The 24,944-nt window shown below is 37.1% G+C and overlaps 2 protein-coding genes across 2 annotated transcripts; both read right to left on the bottom strand.

Annotated features, from left to right (window-relative positions):
• Positions 1-8,593: 8,593 nt before the first annotated feature.
• Positions 8,594-9,523, bottom strand: LOC116906934 (olfactory receptor 145-like). Its single transcript, XM_032909859.1, has one exon. The coding sequence runs from the start codon at positions 9,521-9,523 to the stop codon at positions 8,594-8,596; it is 930 nt and encodes a 309-aa protein (XP_032765750.1).
• A 12,986-nt stretch (positions 9,524-22,509) lies between these two features.
• On the bottom strand, positions 22,510-23,448 carry LOC116906913 (olfactory receptor 145-like). The gene has a single exon (XM_032909833.1). It carries the CDS (start codon positions 23,440-23,442, stop codon positions 22,510-22,512), a length of 933 nt encoding a protein of 310 aa, XP_032765724.1. The 5' UTR covers positions 23,443-23,448.
• Between the last annotated feature and the right edge of the window lie 1,496 nt (positions 23,449-24,944).

The following is a 24,944-nucleotide window of genomic DNA, read 5'->3' as shown; positions in this document are numbered from 1 at the left end:
ATGTTTGTTCTTGCTTACTCTTTGCCTCACTCGGGGTGATTTTATTCTAGTTCCACCGTTTGGCTGCAAATTTCATGTCATTTTTTGTTGTTGTTCTAACAGTTGAGTAATATTCCCTTGTGTAAATACAGAACATTTTCTTTATCCGTTCTTTAGTCGATAACATCTAGGTTGTTTGTAGCTTCTGGCTATTATGGATAAAGTTGCTATGAAAATAATTGAACATGTATATTTTGGTAGGATGCAGTATCTTTTGAGTATATGTCCAAGATTGGCATAGCTGAGTCTTGAGATAGATCTATTTCCAATTTTCTGAAGAACCATTATATTGATTTTTATAGTGGTTATAGGAGTTGGCATTCTCCCCAGCGATGGAGGGATATTTCCTTTGCTCCACATCTTTGTGAGCATGAGCTGTCATTTGTGTTATTTATCTTGTGCATTCCATCTGGTTTATACTTTCATTTCCTTGACGATAGTCTTTCAATCTATATACATTGAACTGAAAACTTGGGACAAAATTTTTTATCATTTAGAGGGTATTTACCCATACTTTTTTTTTTTTACCTCTTAGGTCAGAAATTTATTTTGTTACCCTAAATCACAATTGATAGAACAATTTGGGTTTCCTTTACCCTTGCTTTAAAGCCTTTCTGTTGAATTTTCCTTTTTTTTCCATCTTTATCAACTTGAGTATTTCTTATTTACATTTTAATTGTTTTCTGCTTCCTGGTTTCTGGGCCAACATCCCCCTAACCCCTGCCCTTTCCTTTCTCTATGGGTGTTCCCCTCCCCCTCCTCCCCCCATTACCGCCCTCCCCCAACAATCACATTCATTGGGGGTTCAGTATTGTCAGAACCAAGGGCTTTCCCTTTCACTGGTGCTCTTACTAGGCTATTCATTGCTACGTAGGCAGTTGGAGTCCAGTGTCAGTACATGTATAGTCTTTGGGTAGTGGCTTAGTCCATGGAAGCTCTGGTTGGTTGGCATTGTTGTTCATATGGGGTCTCAAGCCCCTTCAAGCTCTTTTAGTCCTTTTTAAGATTCCTTCAAGGGGGTCCCGTTCTCAGTTCAGTGGTTTAATGATGACATTCGCCTATACTTAAGCACCTAAGGGTCTAATATACTTCAGGTGTCCAGCAGGCAAACTATTAAGTACCTGGAGGAATCTTGGAGTCTTCATCCCTACTTGTAAAATGAAATCAAGATTGCAGGAGACAGAAGAAGTTTGACTAATCCTGCTTCAGTTCTTCAGTCCAATATCTGGAGAAGGCAACTCCTAGATTCTTTGAAATTTGTAATGGTATCCCAATAAGAGCAACTAAAATTTCTTTAACAAATAAAATGAATTTGGAATACTAAGTACCTCCCAGGGGTCATTAGGTTTAAACACTGGAGCTCTAAATGGACATCTCCGAGGGGATATACATGGGTGGATTCATGGCTCCCAAAATATATGTAGCAGAGGATTGCCTTATCTTGCATCGATGAGAGGGGAGGTGCTTGGTCCTGTGGAGGCATGTCGTCCCATCACAGAGGGATGCTGGAAGGGTGAGGCAGGAGTTGGTTAGTGGGTGGGGAGCACCCTCTTATAGGCAAAGTGGAGAGGGGGTGGAATGGGGGATTTTTTGGAGGGGAAAAACAGAGAAAGGAGACAACATTTGAAATATAAATTTAAAAAAATTAACTAATAAAAAACCTGAAACTCTGATATGAAATTTGACACACACTAAAAGAAAGTACTGTTTTTCAGATTTCACCAGGTATTACCATTGTATATGATAATTTGTGGCCCAAGAACATTTACATTAAGAGCATGTTAGTGTGTATGTATTACATTCCTCTGCAGTTTTTAATCTTACCTAATCAAGTAGTCCTTCTCTTGTTAATGTCTTGCATTCCCTTGAACAGATCACTTCTAGTTTCAAATCATATGCAAACTTAGTTTCATAAACATATGTAAAAATCTAGGAATCATAAATGAAAGAAAATATAATGAATGAACATTAATATAAATATTTGTAGTAAATTAATGCAATGGGTGCTTTTTCTTTAACCTAGATAATTCTCTAATAATAGCACAGAGATACCAAGATTTATTTAAGGCTTTACTGAAATATGTGGGTAGTGATTTTGATCTATTTTAATCCCCTAAACTCATTTGGCTATCGCCCAGCTCAAATCCCCATAAACTTGCATTTGGATATACCTTGCTTCAGATGAATTCTTATCAACATCTTCTTCTTCCTTCTTGTGGCTCATTGATTCTGTATTCCTCTCTCTTTCACCTTCCCTTGTCTGACAGAAGTCCCACTCCATTATCTTTCTGCTCAGCCATTGGGTAAACAGTTTTTATTGACAACACAGAGAATAAATGATCAGCATTGTTTACACAAACTTGAGACAGGAGATTCTTGACATAATCATTACAATGCTATGTCATACTGAAATAATCTATTTAACTAACACAAGAATAATATTTACACAGTGCACAAAATATTATGCCTACATGAAAAACATGGCATTTGCCTTTCTGATAAACTCTTAGTTGCACAGAATAATTATCTAACATTGTATATATTTTCCTTCAAACAACCTAACTTTGCTCTTCTTTATGGCTGAAAATGTAAAAATGTACATTTTCTTCAGCCATTTCTCTGTTGTTGGATATGTTGATTGGTCAATAGCATATCTATTATGACTGACTCTACAATAAACACTGCTGCACAGGTATCCCTAAAAGTTATTGACTTGGAAACCTTATGGTAAATGCCAGGAAGTAGTGGTTCTTATAAAAGATCTATTTTTTAATTTTTTGAGAAATTTTCATATTCATTCAATATAAACTAGAATATCATACATTAATACAAGCAGTATATATGAGCTCCCTTTTGTCTACCTTACAAATAGCTGAAGTTTACAATTCTTTTTTTGTAAATAAAATCATATAAAATACATCTTCCATATTAAGTGAAACTATATTAGAAATATTTACATAAAGTTTCAAAGAAAAGAACATTTTTTAAGTTACCGAATGCCACTCTTCCCCCAATTTTTAAAATTTTCCAATGACTGCTGTTTTAACCAAGGTCATGTAGACTTCAGTGGGGATTTCATTTCTATTTCTCTGGTGCTTCGTGAAGCTGAATGTTTTCCATGTTTACTGAATACTTGCACTTTATCTTTTGATAAATGTCCTTTTTTCTTTTATTATTATTATTAACTTTTTCTTTTTCCTTTTTTTACACTCCTGATTTTATTCCCTCTGGGTCCACCCTCTGACTTTTCCACATCCCATACCTCCTTCCTTGTCTCCATGAGGATGTCCTCAACCCACCAGACCTCTAAATTACCTGGAGCCTCTAGTGTCTTGAGTGCTAGGTTCATCATCTTCGACTAAACTCAGACCCAGTAGTCCTCTGCTATTTATGATATGTGTTGGCCTCATCTCAGCTGGTGTATGCTGCTTGGTTGGTGATCCAGTGTCTGAGAGATCTCACTGGTCCAGGAGAATTGAGATTGCTGGTCCTCCTACAGGGTTGCCCTCCTCCTCAGCTTCTTCCAGCTTTTCCCTAAATCAATCACAGGGGTCAGCAGCTTCTGTTCATTGATTGGGTGCAAATATCTTCATCTGACTCTTTCAGCTGCTTGTTGTGTCTTTTGTAAGGTAGACATGATAGGTCCTTATTTGTGAGCACTCAATAGCCTCATTAATGGTGTCACACCTCAGGGTCTCCCCTTGAGCTGGATCCCACTTTGGGCCTGTTATTGAACCTTCTTTTACTCAGGCTTTTCTTCATTTCCACCCTTGCCGTTTTTTTCCGGCAGAAACAAGTATGGGTCAGAGATTTGATTTTAGGATGGCAACCCCATCCTCACTTGATGCCGTATCTTTCTGCCGGAGGTGGGCTCTACAAGTTCCCTCTCCCCACCATATGGCATTTCATCTAGGGTCCCTCCCTTTGAATACTGAGAGTCTCCCATCTCCCAGGTCCATTTTTCTTAACACATTTATTGATTGGTTGATTGATTTAATTTTGTTTATATTTTCTATTTATTTGTTATCAAAATCTGTAAATTATCTCCTTTCTTGTTTAACTTCTTTGCTATGTAGAACTTTTTTAATTTTACAAGTTTCCATTTTCCAATTGTTGGCATTAATCTGAGTGAGTGATCACAGTCCTATTCCACCTATCTCTGTATCTATATTATTTTTTTCCTATAACAGATTCAGGGTTTCAGGCCTTACCTTAAGGTCCTTAATCTTTTTTTGTTGTTGTTGTGATAAATAAGCATCATTTCGTTATTCTAATAGTGGTTAGACAGATTTAACAGCAGCATTTTTGAACAAGCTATCTTTTCTATGATGTATTTTTGGCATATTTGACAAAATTTGGCATAGTTGCCAAAAATTAGGTAGATATACCTTCATGGTTTTATAGCCATGTTCTCTATTAAGTTCCATTGTTTTTGCCTGAGTATTATACTATATTATGGTATTTCTTTACATTGTAGAATAACAAACGGTGACATCATTAGATTGATCAATTTTGTTCAGGATGATTCTTGATTTATTTGACAGCATGCTGGTATTAAAGAAAATTGTTAATTTAGTATACTGTCTATTCATCATACTAAGCATCTATTTTTCAATCAACTACAAGAATTTTTGGAGAGTTTTTCACAATCTTTTTTGTTTAATATTATAACAACTTCAAATAGTAAAGGCACTAAATTTTTCCCTATTTTTCTCTTTTATTTATTTATTTTTGACCTGTCTTACTGCTCTAAGACTTCAAGCACTATATAGTTTAAGAATGGATAAATTGCTAATCCAATCCACCAGCTGTCTCTGGCCTATTTCCAATTATGCATTTCTCACAGACCAACTGTAGCAGCCTCTAGTCTCACATATTACACAAAACAAAAAAGGAAGTCACATGTACAGGTCACAATGCAAAAACCACAAATCGTATGAAAGTCCATGACACTATGCACCAATTAAACCATTAGTACTACAAAAATGATCTCCAATGAGAATTCCATTACATGAACTCCAGGACAGAGATTTGAAGAAGAAAAACCATTCAGTTACTTCATCAAATAATTCAAGGACATTAAAGATGAACTAGAGATAAGAGGGAAAGAATGAACACCTGAGTGATGTTCAAGAAAACACACATTCCTGACTGGCATTTGTAAAAACCATTGGTGATGAAAGACACTACAAAAGCAAGACTCTCTAAATCAACATTATTAAAGCTCTTATGAACTCTCAGATAGTCTGAAGAAAAGCTCAATAGTTGTCAAATGCTAGACAAGATACTTGGGTCAAATTCCTGAGAGGAAGGAGAGAGAGCAAGTTATTTCCAGGAAAGAAAACAGTAATTGGTTATCCAGTATGAACAAATAATCCTGGAAACATACATATAAGTAACATTATAGAGACAGGACACGTTGTATATAGATATTTAAGATATATCTTTAATATATATATATATATGTACACACACACACACACACACACATATATATATATATATATATATATATATCTCAAAGATGCAATAGTAATGAATTTGAATAAACAGAGCAAGAGGAAATAGAGGAGGTTTTGGAGGGAGAAAATGAGAAGGGAAATGATGAAATGAAATCTTTAAAAAGTATTTAAATACATCTTGCTTGTCTCCTCTCATACCTAATACTGTCTCCACTTTTTTCTTCTCCCCCTCCTCTCTTCAAGAATTGAACAGATGTGTGTAGCAATGGGGAATGTAAAACCAGGTAGCCACCAGAAAGTTCCAAATGCCAGAAAAGCAAGAGGTTTCTAGGACCCAACGGGGATGACATTAGCTGAAATGCTCAACAATGGGGACAGAGAACCTGTAGAGACCATATCCAGCGGTTACGCATGGCTCCTGGTTGAGGGATGGGACCACCTACGCTTCACAAAATTTTAGACAAGAATTGCTCCTGACTAAAGGAAATGCAGGGACAAGTAGCAGACCAGAGACTGAGGGAGGGGCTATCCAGGGACTGCCCGACCTGGTGTCCATCCCATGTGCAGTCACCAAAACCAGACACTTGCTGATGCTGGGAAGTGCTTGATGAAAGGAACCTGCTGTAACTCTCTCCTGAGAGGCTCTGTCAGAGCCTTACCTATGCAGATGTGGATGCTCACAACAAAACAACAAACTGAGCACAGGAACCCCAATGGAGGAGTTGCGGGAATGACTGAAGGAGCTGAAAGGGTTTCCAAAATCATGGGAAAAACGACAATATCAACTAACCAGATCTCCCAGAACTCCAGGGACTAAACCACCAACCCAGAATACACATGGAGGGACCCATGGTTCCAGCTGCATATGTAGTAGAAGTTGGCCTTGTCTCGAATCAGTGGGAGGGGAAGCCCTGGGTCCTGTGAAGGCTTGATGCCCCAGTGTAGGGGAATGATAGGGCTGTAGAGCGGTAGCGGGTAGGTGGATGAGTGAGGGAACACCCTTGTGCAGACCGGGGTACGGGTGGAGTAGTGGGTTTTCGTGGAGGAAAACAAGAGAGAGAATAGCATTTGAAATATAAATAAACAAAATAACCAATTAAAATATTTAAATAAAAAGCAATTTGGTGAAGAAAGTTTTTCCTTCATCTACCACTTCCAGATAACAATACATAACTGACAGAAGTAAGGGAAGGGACCTGGAGGTAGAAGCTGAAGCAAAGGCCATAGAGGGTCACTGTTTACCAACTTGCTCCTTATGGCCTAATTTCTTATAGCACCAAGGCCCATCTTCCAATGGTCCAAAGGAGGGCACTGACCATGGTAAACTATGCCTTTCTACATTAATCATCAATCCAAAAGCAAAAGGAAAATTCCAACAAGCTTGTCAAACCGCCAGTCCAAGGAAGACAATTTCTCAATTGTGTTCTCCTCATTCCAAATGACTCTAGCTTGTTTCAAGTTGACATAAAACTAGCCAGAACACCAAAAATGATATAAGGACTTTCATTTACTCAAAACAAAAACAAAAACAAAAACACCCTGCATTTGGCGTAGAACTTCATAACTGCTAAAAAGAATATTTCATACCCTGGTACAGTCTAGTTGGCTAGAGTGTTTCATCGATGCAACCTTACCAAGAAAAGACATTTATATTTGATAAACAATCCAAAATATTAAGAGAAATAAAAGGAGGAAAGAACAGCTGCCACCTCTACCTGAATGGTATGAGTCTATTCTTGTAATAGCAGTGGTGTGGGATTAAACCAGAAACTGTGCTTAACTTGACGCTGCTTGTGTATCAAATTTAAGAGGCATGACATAGGTCACTTTATACTGTTCCCGTTTATTACCTAAACCAGCTGAAGTAATGAATACATCAAACACTTTCAGTTAAATAATAAAGCTGTAAAATATAAAATTTGGAAGATACTTCTACTTTTTATTTTCAGGTTTTGCTCTTACAGATTGCTTTCCACACTTTTGCTCCCATAAGCCACTCTATCTCATAAGTTTTTTCATAGAAAGTAAATTTTGTACAATCCACTCTCTACTAAGTCCCGGTTTACTAAGCCAAAAGCTCCCTAAAGTATTTAGTACCATTTTGTATGAGACCGTGAATTCTTACTTAAGCCAATCACCTACTACCACACGATATTTTCTTTTTCTTTTTTTGTAATAAAAATTTAATAGTACATTTATTTCATATCTACAGCTGATTGAGGGTAGATATGACTCTATATCCAAGGAATCCTCACCATGATTCAAATTTTTGTCAGGAGGAGATGATGGAAACAAAGCCCAATGAATTTAGAGATCCTAAAGTAGCACACAACACATAAACCTCAAGGCTGACATGTTGCCTCATATTTCATTTCAGTGGTAAACTCAGCAATTTCAGCATTACTGCCTTTCAATTCAGTAATACAAGTGGAAATATAGTGGGGTACAGTGAGAAGGAATGGTCGCGATGAAATCAAATGCCTGAAGGTTTATCTTCTGAGTGAGGACTGTTGAATCATTTTCTAAGCTGTTAACCTACCTGAGCCTAGTTATACTATTTATATACTGAAAATATTTTTAAATGTAAATGTGCTGGTTTATATTTATAAGTTAATGTCATACAGATGACAAATGAATGTTTAATACATAGTATAAACACGTGTCATAAAGGTGTTTAAAAGTCAGTTTAGAACAACGTGTGTCTATTCAATATAGATATCACAAACGGATATTTTCTCACCGATTGGACAAAGAAAAGAGAACAGAGAGAATGTGAAATTTAGCAACTTTTTCAAGTAACAAATATAATTGGTCTTCTACAAATATACAATTGTAATGAAGTCTAAATGCTAGAATCATTATTGATAATCTGTAAGTATAATTAACAAAAGAATCTATATGCAATGTGATTCTTATCAAGGTATAACGATGAGGAGAAATTGTAATTATTTAAAAGAATAGATCACTATAAAATGCTAAGTCAATATCTACTTTCCATTTCCATATTATTAAATCACAATGAAATAAAGCTGACACCAGAAATACATGAAACAAAGACTCTGTGTTGCATCTGTAATGAGATTAGGCTATGACTAAAACATTCTGCTCAGCGTTTTTTTCAAGGCAACTTTGACATCTTTATTTCTCAAGCTGTAGATTAGAGGGTTCATCATGGGAACCACAATGCTGTAAAATATGGAAGAGAACTTTGCCTCATTCATAGACACAGCTGAAGAAGGTTTGAGATACATAAATGCACTTGAACCAAAGAACATAGAAACAGCAATTATGTGGGAACTGCAAGTGCTGAAGGCTTTAGACCTGCCTGAAGTGGACCTTATTTTTAGGATGCTGGAGAGAATAAAGCCATAAGAGGCAAAGATGATCACAGTGGGCACAATGATGTCTTTTCCTGTTACGATGAATAACTCTATCTCATTGACATAGATGCTGGTGCAGGAGAGTTGCAGCAAAGGGAGGAGATCACAGAAGTAATGGTTGATGGTGTTTCCATCACAGAAAGTCAGTCTCATTACACAACCAGTGTGGATTATGGCACCTGAAAATCCCATGAAATATGAAGCAAAAATAAGATAGAAACATTTCTTTGGAGACATGGCAACACTATAGAAGAGTGGATTGCAAATGGCCACAAATCGGTCATAGGCCATGGCTGTCAGCACATAACACTCAGAAATTGCAAAAAAGCCAAAGAAGTAGAACTGGGTCATGCACCCCATGTAAGATATAATGTTCTTCTCTAGGACAAAATTCATCAGCATTTTTGGTGTGATCAGAGAAGAATAGCAAAGGTCTATGAAGGATAAGTTAAAGAGGAAAAAGTACATGGGTGTGTGAAGGTGAGAATTCAACATAATTAAAATTATCAAAGTCAAATTTCCTAATGCCGTTATCAAATACATTACTAGAAAAATTAGAAACAGTGGCATTTGGAGGTCAGGCTGGTCTGTTAAGCCCAAGAGAATAAATTCAGTTACAGAAGAGCCATTTGCCAGAGTCATTCTTTTCTCAAGAATTTGTAGAGACCTGGGAGAACCTCACAGAACTTCCAATAATAGCTTCTCTCACAAATTGAAGTATAAGCAGGGGATGTCTGCAAAGAACAATCTGGTATCAGTAAAATCATTTCTCACTCTATGATAAAGTGAAATGACAATCATTTCCCCCTGTTACAATCTCAATGGTAAATATAGTTGAAAATATATCCGTAACTGTTCACCTTGCTGAGACTGAGAATTTTTGTACTAAAATAATTAATTTATCAGAGAAATGGATGAAACTGTGTAGACCAGGATAGAATTCTTTATTCCTGCTTATCTGCATTCCTGCAACTTCCCTTTAATATTGAAAGAAGTTTTAAAACTTGGTGCTGATCTATGTTTGTAGTCTCTGAAGTTAGTATCAATAACTCTGCAGTTAATAAAAATATGAAAGAACTGGGAATGTTTAAGTTACTGTCAATGCTTAAGTTACTGGAGAAACTTCATACATATAAAGGAATATGAGATCTGTCCATGGAGAGTCAGATTACTTGATAGGACACCTCAAATGGAGTGGGGTGTCTATTGACTCTCTGGACATTCATCTTCCCAGAAATCATACCTGCAGTCTTACGGTTGAATGAAAGGATGAGAAAGGGGTACATCAATGATCCTTAGATTCTTCTTAACCGGAAGCCATATATAAAGAAAAAATATACCACATTTACTGGAAAATTCAGCATAATCTTTTTATGTACAATCAAGAAGTATTGTAGATAGAAACAGAACAGGACTGTGGAGAGAAAACTAAATACAAAGGCTAACTGGGAAGGACATTATAAACAGGTTCTGGGATCTAAAGTCAGCATTATTACACAGTTAAGAATTTTATATTATATACCTGAGTTTGTTACAAGCTATATCTTAAATGTAAAATAAGTACTCATTCATCATGTAAGTCATTTTTCCACATTAATGAAAATCGGTATCTTAAAAATGGAAGGCATTAACACAAATTTATTTTAAAACTTACCTAACTAGCTAAGAGAAAAAAAACCCTTGTTGCCACTTAAACATCGCTATTATCAGTTATCCTAGAAAGTTGGGCTCTGAAGTAGTTAGTTTCTTTGATTTTGAAAAGGATATTATAAAAAAATTTCTAGGATGACTTCTGACTCATCACTCATCATTTGTAATGCAGTTATATTAGCCACTGTTGTCAGAAGGAAAATAGACAATATTTCTTTTGTCCCACGAGCCACTGTATGAGGCTCTATAAAAGTCAAACAGGGGTCATTTCATTTTTCTTTTGGGATAGGTAAAATAGAAATATTCTCAGTCTCTTCCTAGAGGCACATCACATCTAAATAAGCAGATAATTAAGTGAGTACATTTATATGCTGGACCATGATATATTTTTATTTCCTTAGGGATTGAAAATTTAATCAGCTCTGAATGTCTCATTTGGGGTTTTACATCCTTCATTCTTGAGCCCATATTAAACTGCCATCCTCCAGCACTTTCTTCTCATAAAGAAATTACTGCTTATTACATTGTCTTAACACTAATGTTCCAAAACTCTATCCCAAGGCCTTATTATTTCTCAAAAAAAAAAAATTCCAAAAGTGTAGCAGCAACACACACATACATTTTCTCTCTTAATCAGTTTTTGCTTGTTACTTAATTACTTTTGTTTGTTTCTCTTGGATGGATCCCCGGACCTTGAAGATATTACACAAATACTTTACCACTCAGTTACTTTCCAGCCTCTAAAATTACCACTGATTTATTGTATATTTCCACATTTTTTGACAAGAATGTTAATTACTGCTTGATTACTGATTTAGTTTTAAAAACAATAGTTTCCTCATGCTTGAAGGTTTTGTATTTGAATCCTCTGTCTTTATATCATCACTAATATAATAATTTGAAAAAATATTTGATATTTCTTTACCTATGCTTCTTCTTGTTACTCTACAGAGCATAAATACATCATGAACTTTCCTGGATGGCTGTGTTAAATTAAGAATGAAATGTTGCCCCGCATAAGAGAAGTAAAGGAATTTCATACATAAATCAGTACTTGGGTTTATGAAAGTCTATGGACCTTACCTCCTCATGGCCTTAAAATATTCTCAATTAGTTGGGTTGGGGATTTGGCTCAGTGGTAGAGCACTTGCCTAGCATGCACAAGGCTCTGGGTTCGGTCCCCAGCTCCAAAAAAAAAAAAAAATAGTCAAAACCTTTTTGGGGGCTGGAGAGATGGTTCAGCGGTTAAGAGCACCTGACCGCTCTTCTAGAGGTCCTGATTTCAATTCCCAGCAACCACATGGTGGCTCTCCAATGCCCTCTTCTAGTGTATCTGAAGACAGTTACAGTGTACTTATATATAATAAATGAATAAATAAATCTTAAAAAATATTCTCAAATATAAGTACATTTAAATCCGATGCATAAAATGTAACGTTGGTGCTACAAACAATACTGACCATGAAAATTCTACAAATGTTACAAATACTACTTCTAGTATCTGTTCGTTGCCAGTCATGATGCTTGTACTACTAATAGACTAAAGACAAGACTACTTTGAGCATAAAAGGCACAGTGTCATTTTCCATTGTTATCTAAATTTGTTTTGTTCATAGTATTCGAGTCAGATACCATAGATTTTGTGGTCTTTAGGATGCTTTTGTTTGCTCCAATATTGGACTTTCACATTATCTAAATATTGTCCATATGTTACATATAACCATTTATATTCTCTCTGTGTATGAGTATATTTCATAGAATATATTATGAGTTATTTAAACCCTGGTGAAGATAAATGTTCTTATAAACCAGATATCATGAGATTAAGTTCAGTCAGGTGTGAATTCCATGCCAGCCTGGCCCAATAACATTCTGGGTAAACTGAGCTACCTATTGAGACCAGGAATCAACAATCCAGTGCTCCACAAAAAGTAAAGAAACAAAAATAAATTAAAAATTGAATTAGAAAGGACTGAAAGAGCTTGAAGAGGCTTGAGACCCCATATGAACAACAATGCCAACCAACCAGAGCTTCCAGGGACTAACCCACTACCCAAAGACTATACATGGACTGATCCTGGGCTCCAACCTCATAGGTAGAAATGAATAGCCTAGTAAGAGCACCAGTGGAAGTGGAAGCCCTTGGTCCTGCCAAGACTGAACACCTAGTGAAAGTGATTGTTGGGGGGGCGGGCAGTAATGGGGGGAGGATGGGGAAGGGAACTCCCATAGAGAAGGGGAGGGGGAGGGGCTTGGGGAATATTGGGCCCGGAAACCGGGAAAGGGAATAACAATCGAAATGTAAATAAGAAATACCCAAGTTGGGTTGGGCATTTAGCTCAGTGGTAGAGCGCTTGCCTAGCAAGCACAAGGCCCTGGGTTCAGTCCCCAGCTCCCAAAAAAAGAAAAGAAAAGAAAAAAAAAAGAAATACCCAAGTTAATAAAGATGAAAAAAAAATGTATAGTTCCAGCACTATATTAAGAACTCTCAACCTTTTCCTGATAACTAGATAGTCCATATATTATGTATGTAGGACTCTCGTATGCACAGTCTGCTACTGTCAAATAGTCAATGAGTGTGGGCAAAGGTCTATCGAACTTTACTTGTAGACATTGAGGGTATTCCTCAGTCACACATGTAATTTGTATGGGAGATGTGGCCTGATGTGTAATGAGTAACACCAACTTCAGGGGGAGTGTAAAGAAAGAAAGAATGGAATCAGCCAGTGATGTAATTACATGTATATTATCAATTTTACTTTTTAAACTTTGTATTGGTGTGAGTAGGTACGTGGTGTATACATCTTTTGGGTGTAGGCCTGTGTGATTGCATATAGTCCACAGAAAGATCTCACATGAACTGCTCTATCATTATCCACCTTATTCTCTGAAATATGGTCTCTAATTGATTATGAAGACTGCCTGGTGTCTAGCCTGGATAATTTTAAGGGATATAATATGCATATGACCACATTTGGTTTCTCCTGTGAGTGATGGGTACTTGAATTCATGTCTCATGCTTTCTCAGGAAGTACATGTACCTGATTACTGATGGAAATCATCAACTCTTTGAATAACATGAATGTATTAAATGTATTAAAAACAAGATGTGAATATTAAGAAATATATTAAGTTATCAAGTGTTTGGCTCACATGGTCAGTCACCTTCTCAGGAACATGCTGACACTTAAGATCTCACCCTGAGTTGCTTTCTCAGGTCAAGATGAAGACCGAAGCTTTCTACTCGCTGCTAGTGATTCTCTGAGGTCAGGGAGCATGCAAAGACTTCAGCTCCTACATAAATAATTCTTTGAGACCTCAAATGTCCTGAGACTTTGGACCCTACCTTTGGAATCTATCACAAGTTGGCTTGTCTGGTCCATGTTGTATTTTACACAATTGGCAATGGTGTATGTAATGCAGGAGGCAGGGGGCACCTCGGTAGTCCCATGCAAAAGTGCTCTCTCTGAGGAATCAGCTTAGGACAGGCTTATCATAAAAGAAAGTGCATTGGCAGGAAGGGGACCTGCAGAAGGAGGTAGAGGCAGAGAAAACAGGGGGACAGAAGACAGAAAGAGAGGAGATAGAGGAAGAGAAGAGGAGAGAGAGGGGTAAAGAACAATCATTTTATTTTATAATACTTATTCAATTTACATCCCCATCACTGCCCCCTCCAGGTCACTCCTTCCCACCTCTGTTATCCCCAACCTCCCTCCCCTTCTCTTCTCATCTGAGTGAGTAGCCCCACCACAGGTATTGCTCCACCTTGGCATATTAAGTTTCTGAAAGGCTAGCTATATCCTCTCCCACTGAGGCCAGACAAGGAAGCCCAACTAGAAGAACATTTTGAATAGACCCTGTTCCCGTTCATGACCCAAATGAAGATGAAGCTATACATCTGCTATATATATTTGGGAAGGCCTAGGTCCAGCCTGAGCCTGGTCTTTGGTTGGTGGTTCAGTCTGTGAGAAATCCAAAGTCCAGTTTAACTGATTCTGTTCGTCTCCCTGTAGAGTTCCTATGCCCTTCAGAGCTACATTCCTTCCACTTATTCTTTTGAAGGCGTGAAGATGTGACAGAAACTTGGGATAAGGGAGGCACCAAAAAATCAATAAGGGTAAACTTTTCTGCGACTACATCAATGTGGATATGGAGCCTGAACAGGCTTCGTCCTGTAGCCAGATAGGAACCCCAGTGGAATGATAGGGAAACCAACCCACCCACAAAACTTCCAACTCCAAGTTTATCCTATATGTAAGAAATATAGTAATGAGGGGATGGGGCAGATACTGAAGGAATGGGCAAGTAATAATGGGCCCAACTTGAGATTCAGACCATGGGAAAGCACCAATCCCTGACACTATTAACAAAACTCTGTCATGCTTGCAGACAGAAGTCTAGCCTGGCTGTCTTCTGAGAGATTCTACCCAGAAGCTGATTCAGACATGTGCAGACACCTACAGAAAAATCATGTATGTAGCTTGGAGCAGTCTCCTTATATGCCTGGCTCCTGGATCTTACCTGACTGGCAACTGTTTCTAGGTAACTGGTGGGTGGAGCTTAGAGGAATTGCTCACAGTCTAGAAGAATGATTTGTCTTCATTCCTCAAATCCAGTGGCTCTCTGAAGTCTAGCGATTACCTGAGACCCTGGTTCCAATGTTGGTTGCAATGTACTTTTGATTTTGTACTCTAGCTATACCTTATATAATAACCATGGGTGATCAGCCATATTTCCCTTGTGCCATTGCTGTTGTTGTGATAGTACATACTGACAAGAGCAACTTTAAGGTATAAAGAGTTACCACTGTCGGTGAGTCAAAGACATACTCAGTATTAGAGATAATATGTAAGGTAAGAACAGAGAAAGAATGAATGCTTGCTTCTCTAGCCTCATTTTCTCCACTTCTCCACAGTACAGGTCTAAAAACCTAAGGAATAGTGCCACCTATAGTGGTACACACATCAATTAGTGTAATCATCATGAACCTTACCTGCATATCCCCAGGTCCGCTTTATCTAGGTAACCTTATGTAGAAACTCTCTTCTCAGTTGACTGTACTACTTTTAAATCATGAGTTCAAAATAGTTATAAACATTTCTAAGCATCATGAGTAGCAAATATGAAGGAGTAACTTCTTTTCTCTTTTGAGTTGTCAGTTGTCATTTGAAGAATAGAGAGACCAATAAATAAGGCACTGTGAAAAAAAATTACATAACTCTTCTGTGGTCTATTGTGACATTAGAATGTATCTTCATACTGATCTTAGATAGTAGTAACTTTACTCTGCCTAAGAAAGATTTAAGTCCTACTCATGATTCACAAGTCTCCAATTGACTTGGGGAGATGTAGGCTCTGCTTCTTATACTTACAGTGATTTCAATGTTCAGAGCTTCATATTTTCTACAAAAAGCACAAAACATAAGTCTCTTCCCTCCTGAAGGGCTCAGCTTCATTAGCAGTGAAACATACCAATGACAGAGACATAAAAAACCTATGTGCACTGATGGAAAATTTCCATGTTTAAGTTGCTATGTGATATACCTACATATGCCAATTTTTGGAGAAAATTTTAACTAATGATCATTGGGAATTATATGATATAGAATGTAAATATTCTATTTCCAATGTCAAAACTAACTTTCATATCTTGACACACCTAGTGCCTAGATTTTGTTGTTTATGTATAACACATTGCTAAAATCTCATAGTCATTTATTTCTACAAATGTGTATATGGTATACACTTGTGGCTTTGTTGGATATGAATACCTGACCAAATGTGTATGCAGGAACAGTGAGTAACTGAAAATGTATCTGTCCCTGTTTTTTTTTTTTTTCCCGGAGCTGGGGACCGAACCCAGGGCCTTGCGCTTGCTAGGCAAGAGCTCTACCACTGAGCCAAATCCCCAACCCCTGTATCTGTCCTTGTTGTAATGAGCTTTTAATTTCTACGGAACCAAAGCACCTTAATGGGCTGAGATAGCAAAAAAGTAGATTCTTATGACATACGGTTGAAGTTATGCACACATTTCATAAAAATTTAAGTTTCTAAATATGTCTCTCTCTGTTAATATGTGAGTATATATATACACATACATGCATATATATGTATATATTTTTATAAAATTCAACATAAATAGAAGTAGAATGTTCTTAACAAAGATTAAGTGTTGGGGAAATATATGGGCATATATAAATCATTTTATATTCTATTTTAATAGTATTTTTATTTTTGAAATTATAATATAATCACATTACTCCCACCTTTCCTTTCTTCCCTCCAAATCTTCCATGTGCCTCAAATTTTACTCTCTTTCAAATTCATGTATTTTCTTTTCTTTAATTGTTATTTCTTTATCAGGAATATTCTTGACATACAAAGTGAAATATGACCTTTTTATAATTTTTATTAAGGTTGTCATATATATATATATATATATATACATACATACATACATACATACATACATACATACTGACAAGGCTATATGTCTGTCAAATAACTATCAAATTTCTTTTTTAAGGTGGGAATTATAAGAGATACTATAGAAACAAACAGGGTTGGGGATTTAGCTCAGTGGTAGAGCACTTGCCTAGTAAGCACAAGGTCCTGGGTTCAGCTCTCAGCTCCAAAAAAAAAAAAAAAAAAAAAAAGACACAAACACATCCATAAAAAAATTCTAGATAAGTTACACCTGATACAGGGATGCTATTTAAGTCTTATAATCAGAACTCACAGTTCCTTTACTGTTCAGTTACCAGTTTTCCAGCAGACTACTCCTTGTCATGGCCCTTGCAATACCAACCCTGAGAGCAACAGAAGCTTGCCCAGAGTAATATTTGATTAATTACAATTCAAGCTTCTTCATGGAAACTTTATCCCATTCTTTGAAGGACATTTTTTTCCTCTGGTGGTATTCATATGTAACACAAATTGATCTATTTTTATTTCTTTGCACAAAGCTCAAGTCCAAGTGGATCAAGGATCTGCACATAAAACCAGATGTGCTGAATCTAATAAAAGAGAAAGCGGGAAAATCGCCTTTAATACATTGGCACAGGGGAACTTTTCTTGAACAGATCATCAATGGCTCATGCTCTAAAATCAACAATTGACAAATGGAACCTCATGAAACTGAGAAGCTTCTGTAAGGCAAAGGACACTGTCACTAGCACAAAATGGCAACCTACAGATTTGAAAAAGGTCTTTACCAACCCTACCTCCAAAACAAGGCTAATATCAAAAGGTTAGACTCTGGAAAACCAAATAACCCATCTAAAAATCAGGGTACAGGGGTTAGAGAAAGGATTGAGGAAACTGAAGGGGTTTCCAACCCCATGAGACAAAAATATCAACTATCCCAAGCTCCTAGGGTCTAAACTACAATCCAGAGAGCACACAAAGACAGACTCATGGCTCCAGCTGCATATGTAACAGAGGATGGCCTTGTTGGGCACCAGTGAGAGGAGAAGTCCTTTGTCCTTACAAGGCTGGATACCCCAGTGTAGGAGAATGTCAGGACAGGAAGGCAGGAAGGGGTGGGTGGTTGGGTGGGGAACATCTTCATAGAAAAAGGGAAAGGGGTGATGGAATAGGGGGTTAATGGACAGGAAACTGGGAAAGGCGATAACATTTGAAATGTAAATAAAAATATCCAATTAAAAATAAATTTAATGGACTTCAAATTTTAAAAAATTCAGGGTACAGAGCTAAAGAAAGAATAATCAATTATACTTCTCCTGGGCATATTTCCAAAAAAAAAAATGCCCCAACACATACCAAGGACACATGCTCTACTATGTTCATAACAGCTTTATTTATAATAGCCAGATGCTAGAAAGAACCCAGATGTCCTTCACTGGAGAAATGGGTACAGAAAATGAGGTACATTTACACAACGGAGTACTACATAGCTATTAAAACTAATGACTGCATGAAATTCTTAGGCAAATGGATGGAAGTAGAAAATCTCATTCTGAGTGAGGTAACCCAATCACAAAAGAACATACATGGTATGTACTCACTGGTAAGTGGATATTAGCCCAAAACCTCAGAATGCCCAAGAGACAATTTATAGACCACATGAAGCTCAAGAAGAAGAAAGACAAAAGTGTGGATGCTTCAGTCCTTCTTAGAAGGGGGAACAAAATACTCATGGAAGGAAAGACAGAGACAAAGTGTGGAGCAAAGATTGAAGAAAAGGTCATGTAGAGACTGCTATACCTGGGGGTTGATCCCACATGCAGTAATCAAACCCAGTCATTATTGGGGATGCCAAGAGGTACATGCTGACAGGAGCCTGATATTGCTGTCTCCTGAGACCATCTGCCAGAGCCTGACAAATATAGATGTAGATGCTTGCAGTCAACTATTGGACTGAGGATGGTGATCCCGATGGAGGAGTTAGCTGAGGAAGTTGCAACCGCATAGGAAGAACGACAATATCAAATAAGCAAACATCCCAGAGATTCCAGGGACTAAACCACCAATAAAAGAGTTCACATGGAACAACCCATAGCTCCATCCGCATATGTAGCAGAGGGTGGCCTTGTTTGGCCTCAATGGAAGGAGAGGTGCTTGCTCCTGTGAAGGCTTGTTGCCCCACAGTGTAGTGCAGGGAGGGAGGAAGAAGTTGTTTGGTGGATGAGCGAGCCTTTTCTTAAAGGGGAAAAAAATAAGACCTTTCTTTCAATTTTAACTCTACTACAGATGTTAACTTCACCTAATAAAAATCAAAATTACCAATAATGGAGTCAATAAATGGGGATCAAGCCCTCTCATACAATAAATGAGTTTAACCATAATGTGCATACACATTCAGCAATTGAGACAACACACCATTCATCTTTGTTTTTATATATGATATTTCTGAATGGAAAGTGGAAAGCACTGCCAAAATAATAAATGCTATAATAATTATCCTAAAAACTGTTTGATTGGGAACATGGTGATGAAAAATGAAAGATGAAAAGAATCCAAGTACAGTCATTTACTATTGTTTGCTCATGAAAAATAAAAAAGGAACTGGAGCAGGGGTGTTAGTGGATGTCTAATGAATGCCTGAGATCATTGCCTGACAGAGACAAAGAACTGAAGTCTAGGAAAGACAGATAAGCTACAGAGAAAGCAAGAGTAACAGCAGTTTTATGCCTGCAGAATAGAAGGACATGGCTGAAGTCCTTACTAACTGAGTACTTATAGGATTGCTGATCTCTTGTTTCCTTTATGGGCTCTTCATGCCTTCTTGTCATTTCTCCTTGCAATGTCTCCTAAGAATCAGAAGACACTGGACCTCCTCGTCTCCATTTTTGTCCATGCAGATCTTTTAAAAAGGAACAAATCTGGGTCACAATTTTTGACTGTGGGATGGCAACCCCATCCCTCCATTTCATGCCCTGTTTTTCTATGTCTTTTTACTGGAGGTAGACTCTAAGAGTTCCCTCTCCCACTGTTGTGCATTTCCTCTAAGGCCCCTCCCTTTGAGTTCAGATAGATTCACAAAAACAATATCAAATAAGCAAATACCCCAGAGGTCCCAGTGACAAAACCACCAACCAAAGAGTACACATGGCGCAATCCATAGCTCCAGTCGCATATGTAGCAGAGGGTGGCTTTGTCAGGCATCAGTGGGAGAAGACCTCCCAGGTCTCTCATACTTTCTAGTGGGCCCTCCCACCTCCTATGTCCTGAGTTTGCATATTTCCATTCATTTTGCTGGCCCTCAGGGCTTCTCTCCTGTCTCCCCCATCCCATACCTGATTGTGTTACGTTTTCCCTTTCTTCTCCCTCTCCCCCCTCCAACCAAGGTCCCTCCTTCTGCCTCCCATGATTACCTTCTTCTCCCTCCCAAGTGGTACCTTTCTGCTTGCTAACATTCTTGAATTCTATAGGAGAGGCTGCAAGGTCTGAGATTATTAGTGATGCTATAATGTGCTTACAGACAGAAGCCTCGCATGGCTGTTTCTCTTAGAGGTTCAACAAGCAGATGTCTGAGACAGATGCAGATAATTTCACCCAAACACTGAACTGAAGTAAGGGACAGGTGGTTGAATTAAGAAAAGCCTGGAAGAAGCTGAGGAGAAGGGCAACCCCATAGAAAGAACAGCAGTCTCAACTAATTCAGACACCTGAAATCTCTCAAATACTGAGTTCCCTCAGCATTCAAGAGCTGGTCCAAGGCCCCTGACACATATATAGCAGAGGACTGCCTAGACTGGCCTCATTCAGAGAAGATGAGCCTAATCCTCGAGCATCTTGAGCCCCCACCCTGGGAAAAAAATCAAGGAACACAGAGGTTCAATTTCCCAAAAGCAAGTTTCAGTTTCAACTTATTTTGTCTATTAAGGTGGTTCTCTATTAACTTTGCCACAAAAATCTCCAAATTTTCAATAATGCTCTAAAACTCTTCTACTGTACCACCCTATTTTGCTTGCTGTTACTATGATAAAAGACCATGAACAAAATCATCTTGGAGTAGAAAATCATATTTTCTCTTACAAGTTTTTGGGTCCTGATCTATCACTGAAGGATGTCAGGCCAGGAACTCAAGGCAGTAACCTTGTAGAAGAGACTATGGAGAAATGTTATTTACTGGTTTTCTTCAGGCTCACATTTACCCACATTCTTATACCTCCTAAGGCCTGCCTAGGGGTGGCATCACCCACAGTGGACTGGGACCTCCCGCGTCAATGAACAATCATGAACATACCACAAAAAATATGCCCACAGATCAATTTGATATAAAAAGTTCCTCAATGGAGATTCTCTCTCCCCAAATGTGTCAAGTTGCCAACCATAGTTAGTTATCATACATCCATTCATCATGGATAATATTCAATGTTTTATGAATAGTTGAGATTTAAAATAATCAAAGATATAAAACTCAGTCTAAAACTTCACACGAAATCTGATAAAATTTCAGTGTAATTTTTATTTCTCATTTTACACACAGAGATTTCATATTTCCTGGATGTGTATCTTTGACCTGCTACCTTTAACTTCCATTCCTTCCCAAGACCTTATCTAAATGCCTCTCGAAACATTTTCGAGGCCTTTTGTCCAAATAATTCAGATACTATATTGAATCAATTGTCTTTAACTTCACCAGGGAAACATGCATCTGTGGTTAAAAAATACAAAGATACATCAAACAGTTTTGCTGAATAAATATGGTAGATATGTATACACACACACACACACACACACACACACAACACACACAATGCTGAGTGAATTTATAGAACTTCAGCAAAGAAAAAAAGCACATATTAGAAGTAAGTCCTCATATTTCATTCTAGTTGGAAGGTATATTTTAAAGAGTGGTAGGCTAGAGATCATTTGTCTAAAAGTTCATGGACTTTCTTAAAGAATCCTGTATTATTATGTAAACTATTATTCTCACAAGTTCTAATATATGTTTGTCATAGTGTATTTTACCAATAAAATGTACTTCTTTAAATTTACAAGTTAGATATTAGATATCTAGCAAATACTGGCTTTAGAGAGTAATGTATTGTTGTCCAGTGAAGGATACAAAAACAAGAATACAGATACACAAAGACACAAAGATGATTGAGATTTGATTTCATATGACAAATGTAGCTAGTTTTCTGCATAGTCATAATACAAGTACATATTACTTTACTCAGATCAATGGACAAAATTGATAATGTGCTAATGTTTACAATAAAACAACAAAAGAGAAGAGCTACTCAATGCTATTTTATAGAGGTAAAATGAGAAAAGTATCAATCGTACACACAGTGAGAAAAAAATCTATTTAAAAATGATGAAAAGCAGACATCAAATTTAAATTGAGAAGAAAGAAAGTTAATATGAAAAAATTTAAACAAACATAATACATATAATATATATCAAAATAGAATAATTAAATAAAGAAGTAGTGTCAGAATTATAGCAAATGCAGACAATCTCTTTATTGTTTAAGTATAGGCTCAGAGAAGTCCAGTTTCTGATCAAAATATTCTCCTGCTCAAAGTTTTTCTCAAGGCCACTTTAACATCTTTGTTCCTCAAACTGTAAATTAAAGGGTTCATCATGGGAACCACAATGGTATAAAAAAGAGAAGAGAATTTCCCATCATTGATAGATAGAGCTGAGGTAGGTTTGAGATACATGAATGCACCTGATCCAAAGAACAGAAAAACAGCAAGCATATGGGAACTGCAGGTGCTGAAGGTTTTGGACCTGCTTTCAGTGGATTTTATTTTGAGGATGCTGAAGAGGATAAAACCATAAGAGATAAAGATGATGAGACTGGGCACAATTATGTCTTTTCCTGCTACAATGAACAGCTCTATCTCATTGACATAGGTGCTGGTGCAGGAAATTTGCAGTAAAGGGAGGAGATCACAGAAATAGTGGTTGATGGTGTTTCCATCACAAAATGTCAGTCTCAGGATGCATCCAGTGTGTATCATGGCACCAGAAAATCCCATGAAATATGAACCAAGCATCAGATAAAAACATACCTTAGAAGACAAGGTAACATTATACAATAGTGGATTGCAGATTGCCACATAGCGATCATAGGCCATTGAAGTCAGCACATAACACTCAGAAATGACAAAAAAACAAAAGAAGTATAACTGGGTCATACATCCCATGTAGGAGATAACATTCTTTTTTTGTATAAAGTTCATCAGCATTTTGGGTGTAATCACAGAAGAATAACAGAGATCAATGCAAGACAAGTTAAACAAGAGAAAGTACATGGGAGTGTGGAGGTGAGAATTTAGCACAATTAGAATGATCAAGGTCAAATTTCCCAATACAGTTATCATGTATACTACGAAAAATAGTAGGAACAGTGGTATTTGGAGTTCAGGTTGGTCTGTTATCCCTAAGAGAATGAACTCAATTACCACAGAACCATTTTCAAAAGCCATTCTTCTCTCAGAGAATCTGTAGAGACAGAAACATAAGTGAAATTTCAGGAAAAGAAGAATTTAGAAACACATTTTCTCTACCATGATACAGAACATCATTGTCTTCCTCAATTAGCATTTAGAGGTTAATTACCGTAAAGAGCATCACTAGTACACCACAGCTTTGACCAGTGACTTAATATTGTTAATCTGACTACTCAAAAATTCAAAGGCAAAGGGCAAATTCGATGCACAGGAGCTAATTGCCCTTCTTTCTTCTCATCCTTTCTTTGTTACTTCTGTCTCTCCTTGATTCAAGGGAAAATTTTAGCAATCTGCTGGGGGCCTATCTCTAGACTGCTCTTCAGCATACTTAGGACAATGAGCAGTATTTCCAATATTAAGCAAAAGAAACCAACTCTTTAATATGTATATATAATATAGAGAGATTTCACTAAAACTCACAAATCTAGAGAAATTGGCCTTCTTTATAGAAATGCAGCTGATTGAATAAGACACTGCAGTTTGCATTTATAGTGACTCTAACATTTCTCTGAATCGATATCTAGGATATTTTTTCTGTTTAATTCTCTTGAACCTTAGACTTGCTCTTAATGTTATAGATTTTTGGACTGTGTTTGACAACCAGGCCTCTATGAAAACTAAAAACAAAGAAAACTTTAGAAGAAATACTGTATCATCTATGTAAAATCAAAGAACAATTCTACTCACGTAAACAGACAAAATAATATCTGTTGTTAGAACTAATGGGAGAGAAAATGGCCCAAGGGAAGAAAAATCAATCTTCAAGATAAAAATAGTTTTGAAATTTAATGTGCAACATATTAACTTCAGTTAATGGTGAACTGAAAATAGAATCCATCTGAAATTATCTTATTATAGGTATATTTACACAAACACACAAGTGTGTATTAAAATAGAGGAAAGACACGTGAAAGGGGCTCAATGCTGGGTCATTTCACAAAGGATATGTGGTCAAAACAAATACTATACATCATAAACACTCTACACAGTATTTATTTCTCAGTAAATGTGTTCAAGAAAATTTAAGCTTTCAGTATGAATACATTTTAGAACTTACCTTATTTAAGAGAGAAATCTTATTGGTCCCTTTCATTAGTATTTGTTCCTCTTACTTTGGAAAGAAAGCATTGGGCCCCAAAGAACTGGGTCCTTAATTTTTTTGTGTGCTCTGGACATCTTTTCGAATCATGTTCATGTGTAATAATTATAGTCATAATTCTCTAAAGAGAAAACATGAAAACAGCTTTCATATTTGCCTCCTAAAACGAGACACTAGACATTTTATGTGGCTTTAATTGCATATTAAACATCATAAGCAACACAGAATCATTTTTAGCTGCTTCCCAGGAAACACATAGCAGATACAAAAAGGAGATGAGGTGATGCTATTTAGATGCCTACACATGTATACTTCCTTGGGAACTCAGAATTTCATTTAAGAATACCCTCCTCTTGGGGAATTACTCCTGCTCCATGCT

Source organism: Rattus rattus, chromosome 8 (genome assembly GCF_011064425.1).
Source record: "Rattus rattus isolate New Zealand chromosome 8, Rrattus_CSIRO_v1, whole genome shotgun sequence".
Classification (NCBI taxonomy): domain Eukaryota; kingdom Metazoa; phylum Chordata; class Mammalia; order Rodentia; family Muridae; genus Rattus; species Rattus rattus.
The sequence above is the reverse complement of the archived record's forward strand: the minus strand, read 5'-3'. Positions and strand labels throughout refer to the sequence as shown.

Excerpts from the sequence above, each read along its gene's own strand:
- LOC116906934 (XM_032909859.1), bottom strand. The coding sequence starts at position 9,523 with ATGACTCTGGCAAATGGCTCTTCTGTAACTGAATTTATTCTCTTGGGC.
- LOC116906913 (XM_032909833.1), bottom strand. The coding sequence starts at position 23,442 with ATGGCTTTTGAAAATGGTTCTGTGGTAATTGAGTTCATTCTCTTAGGG.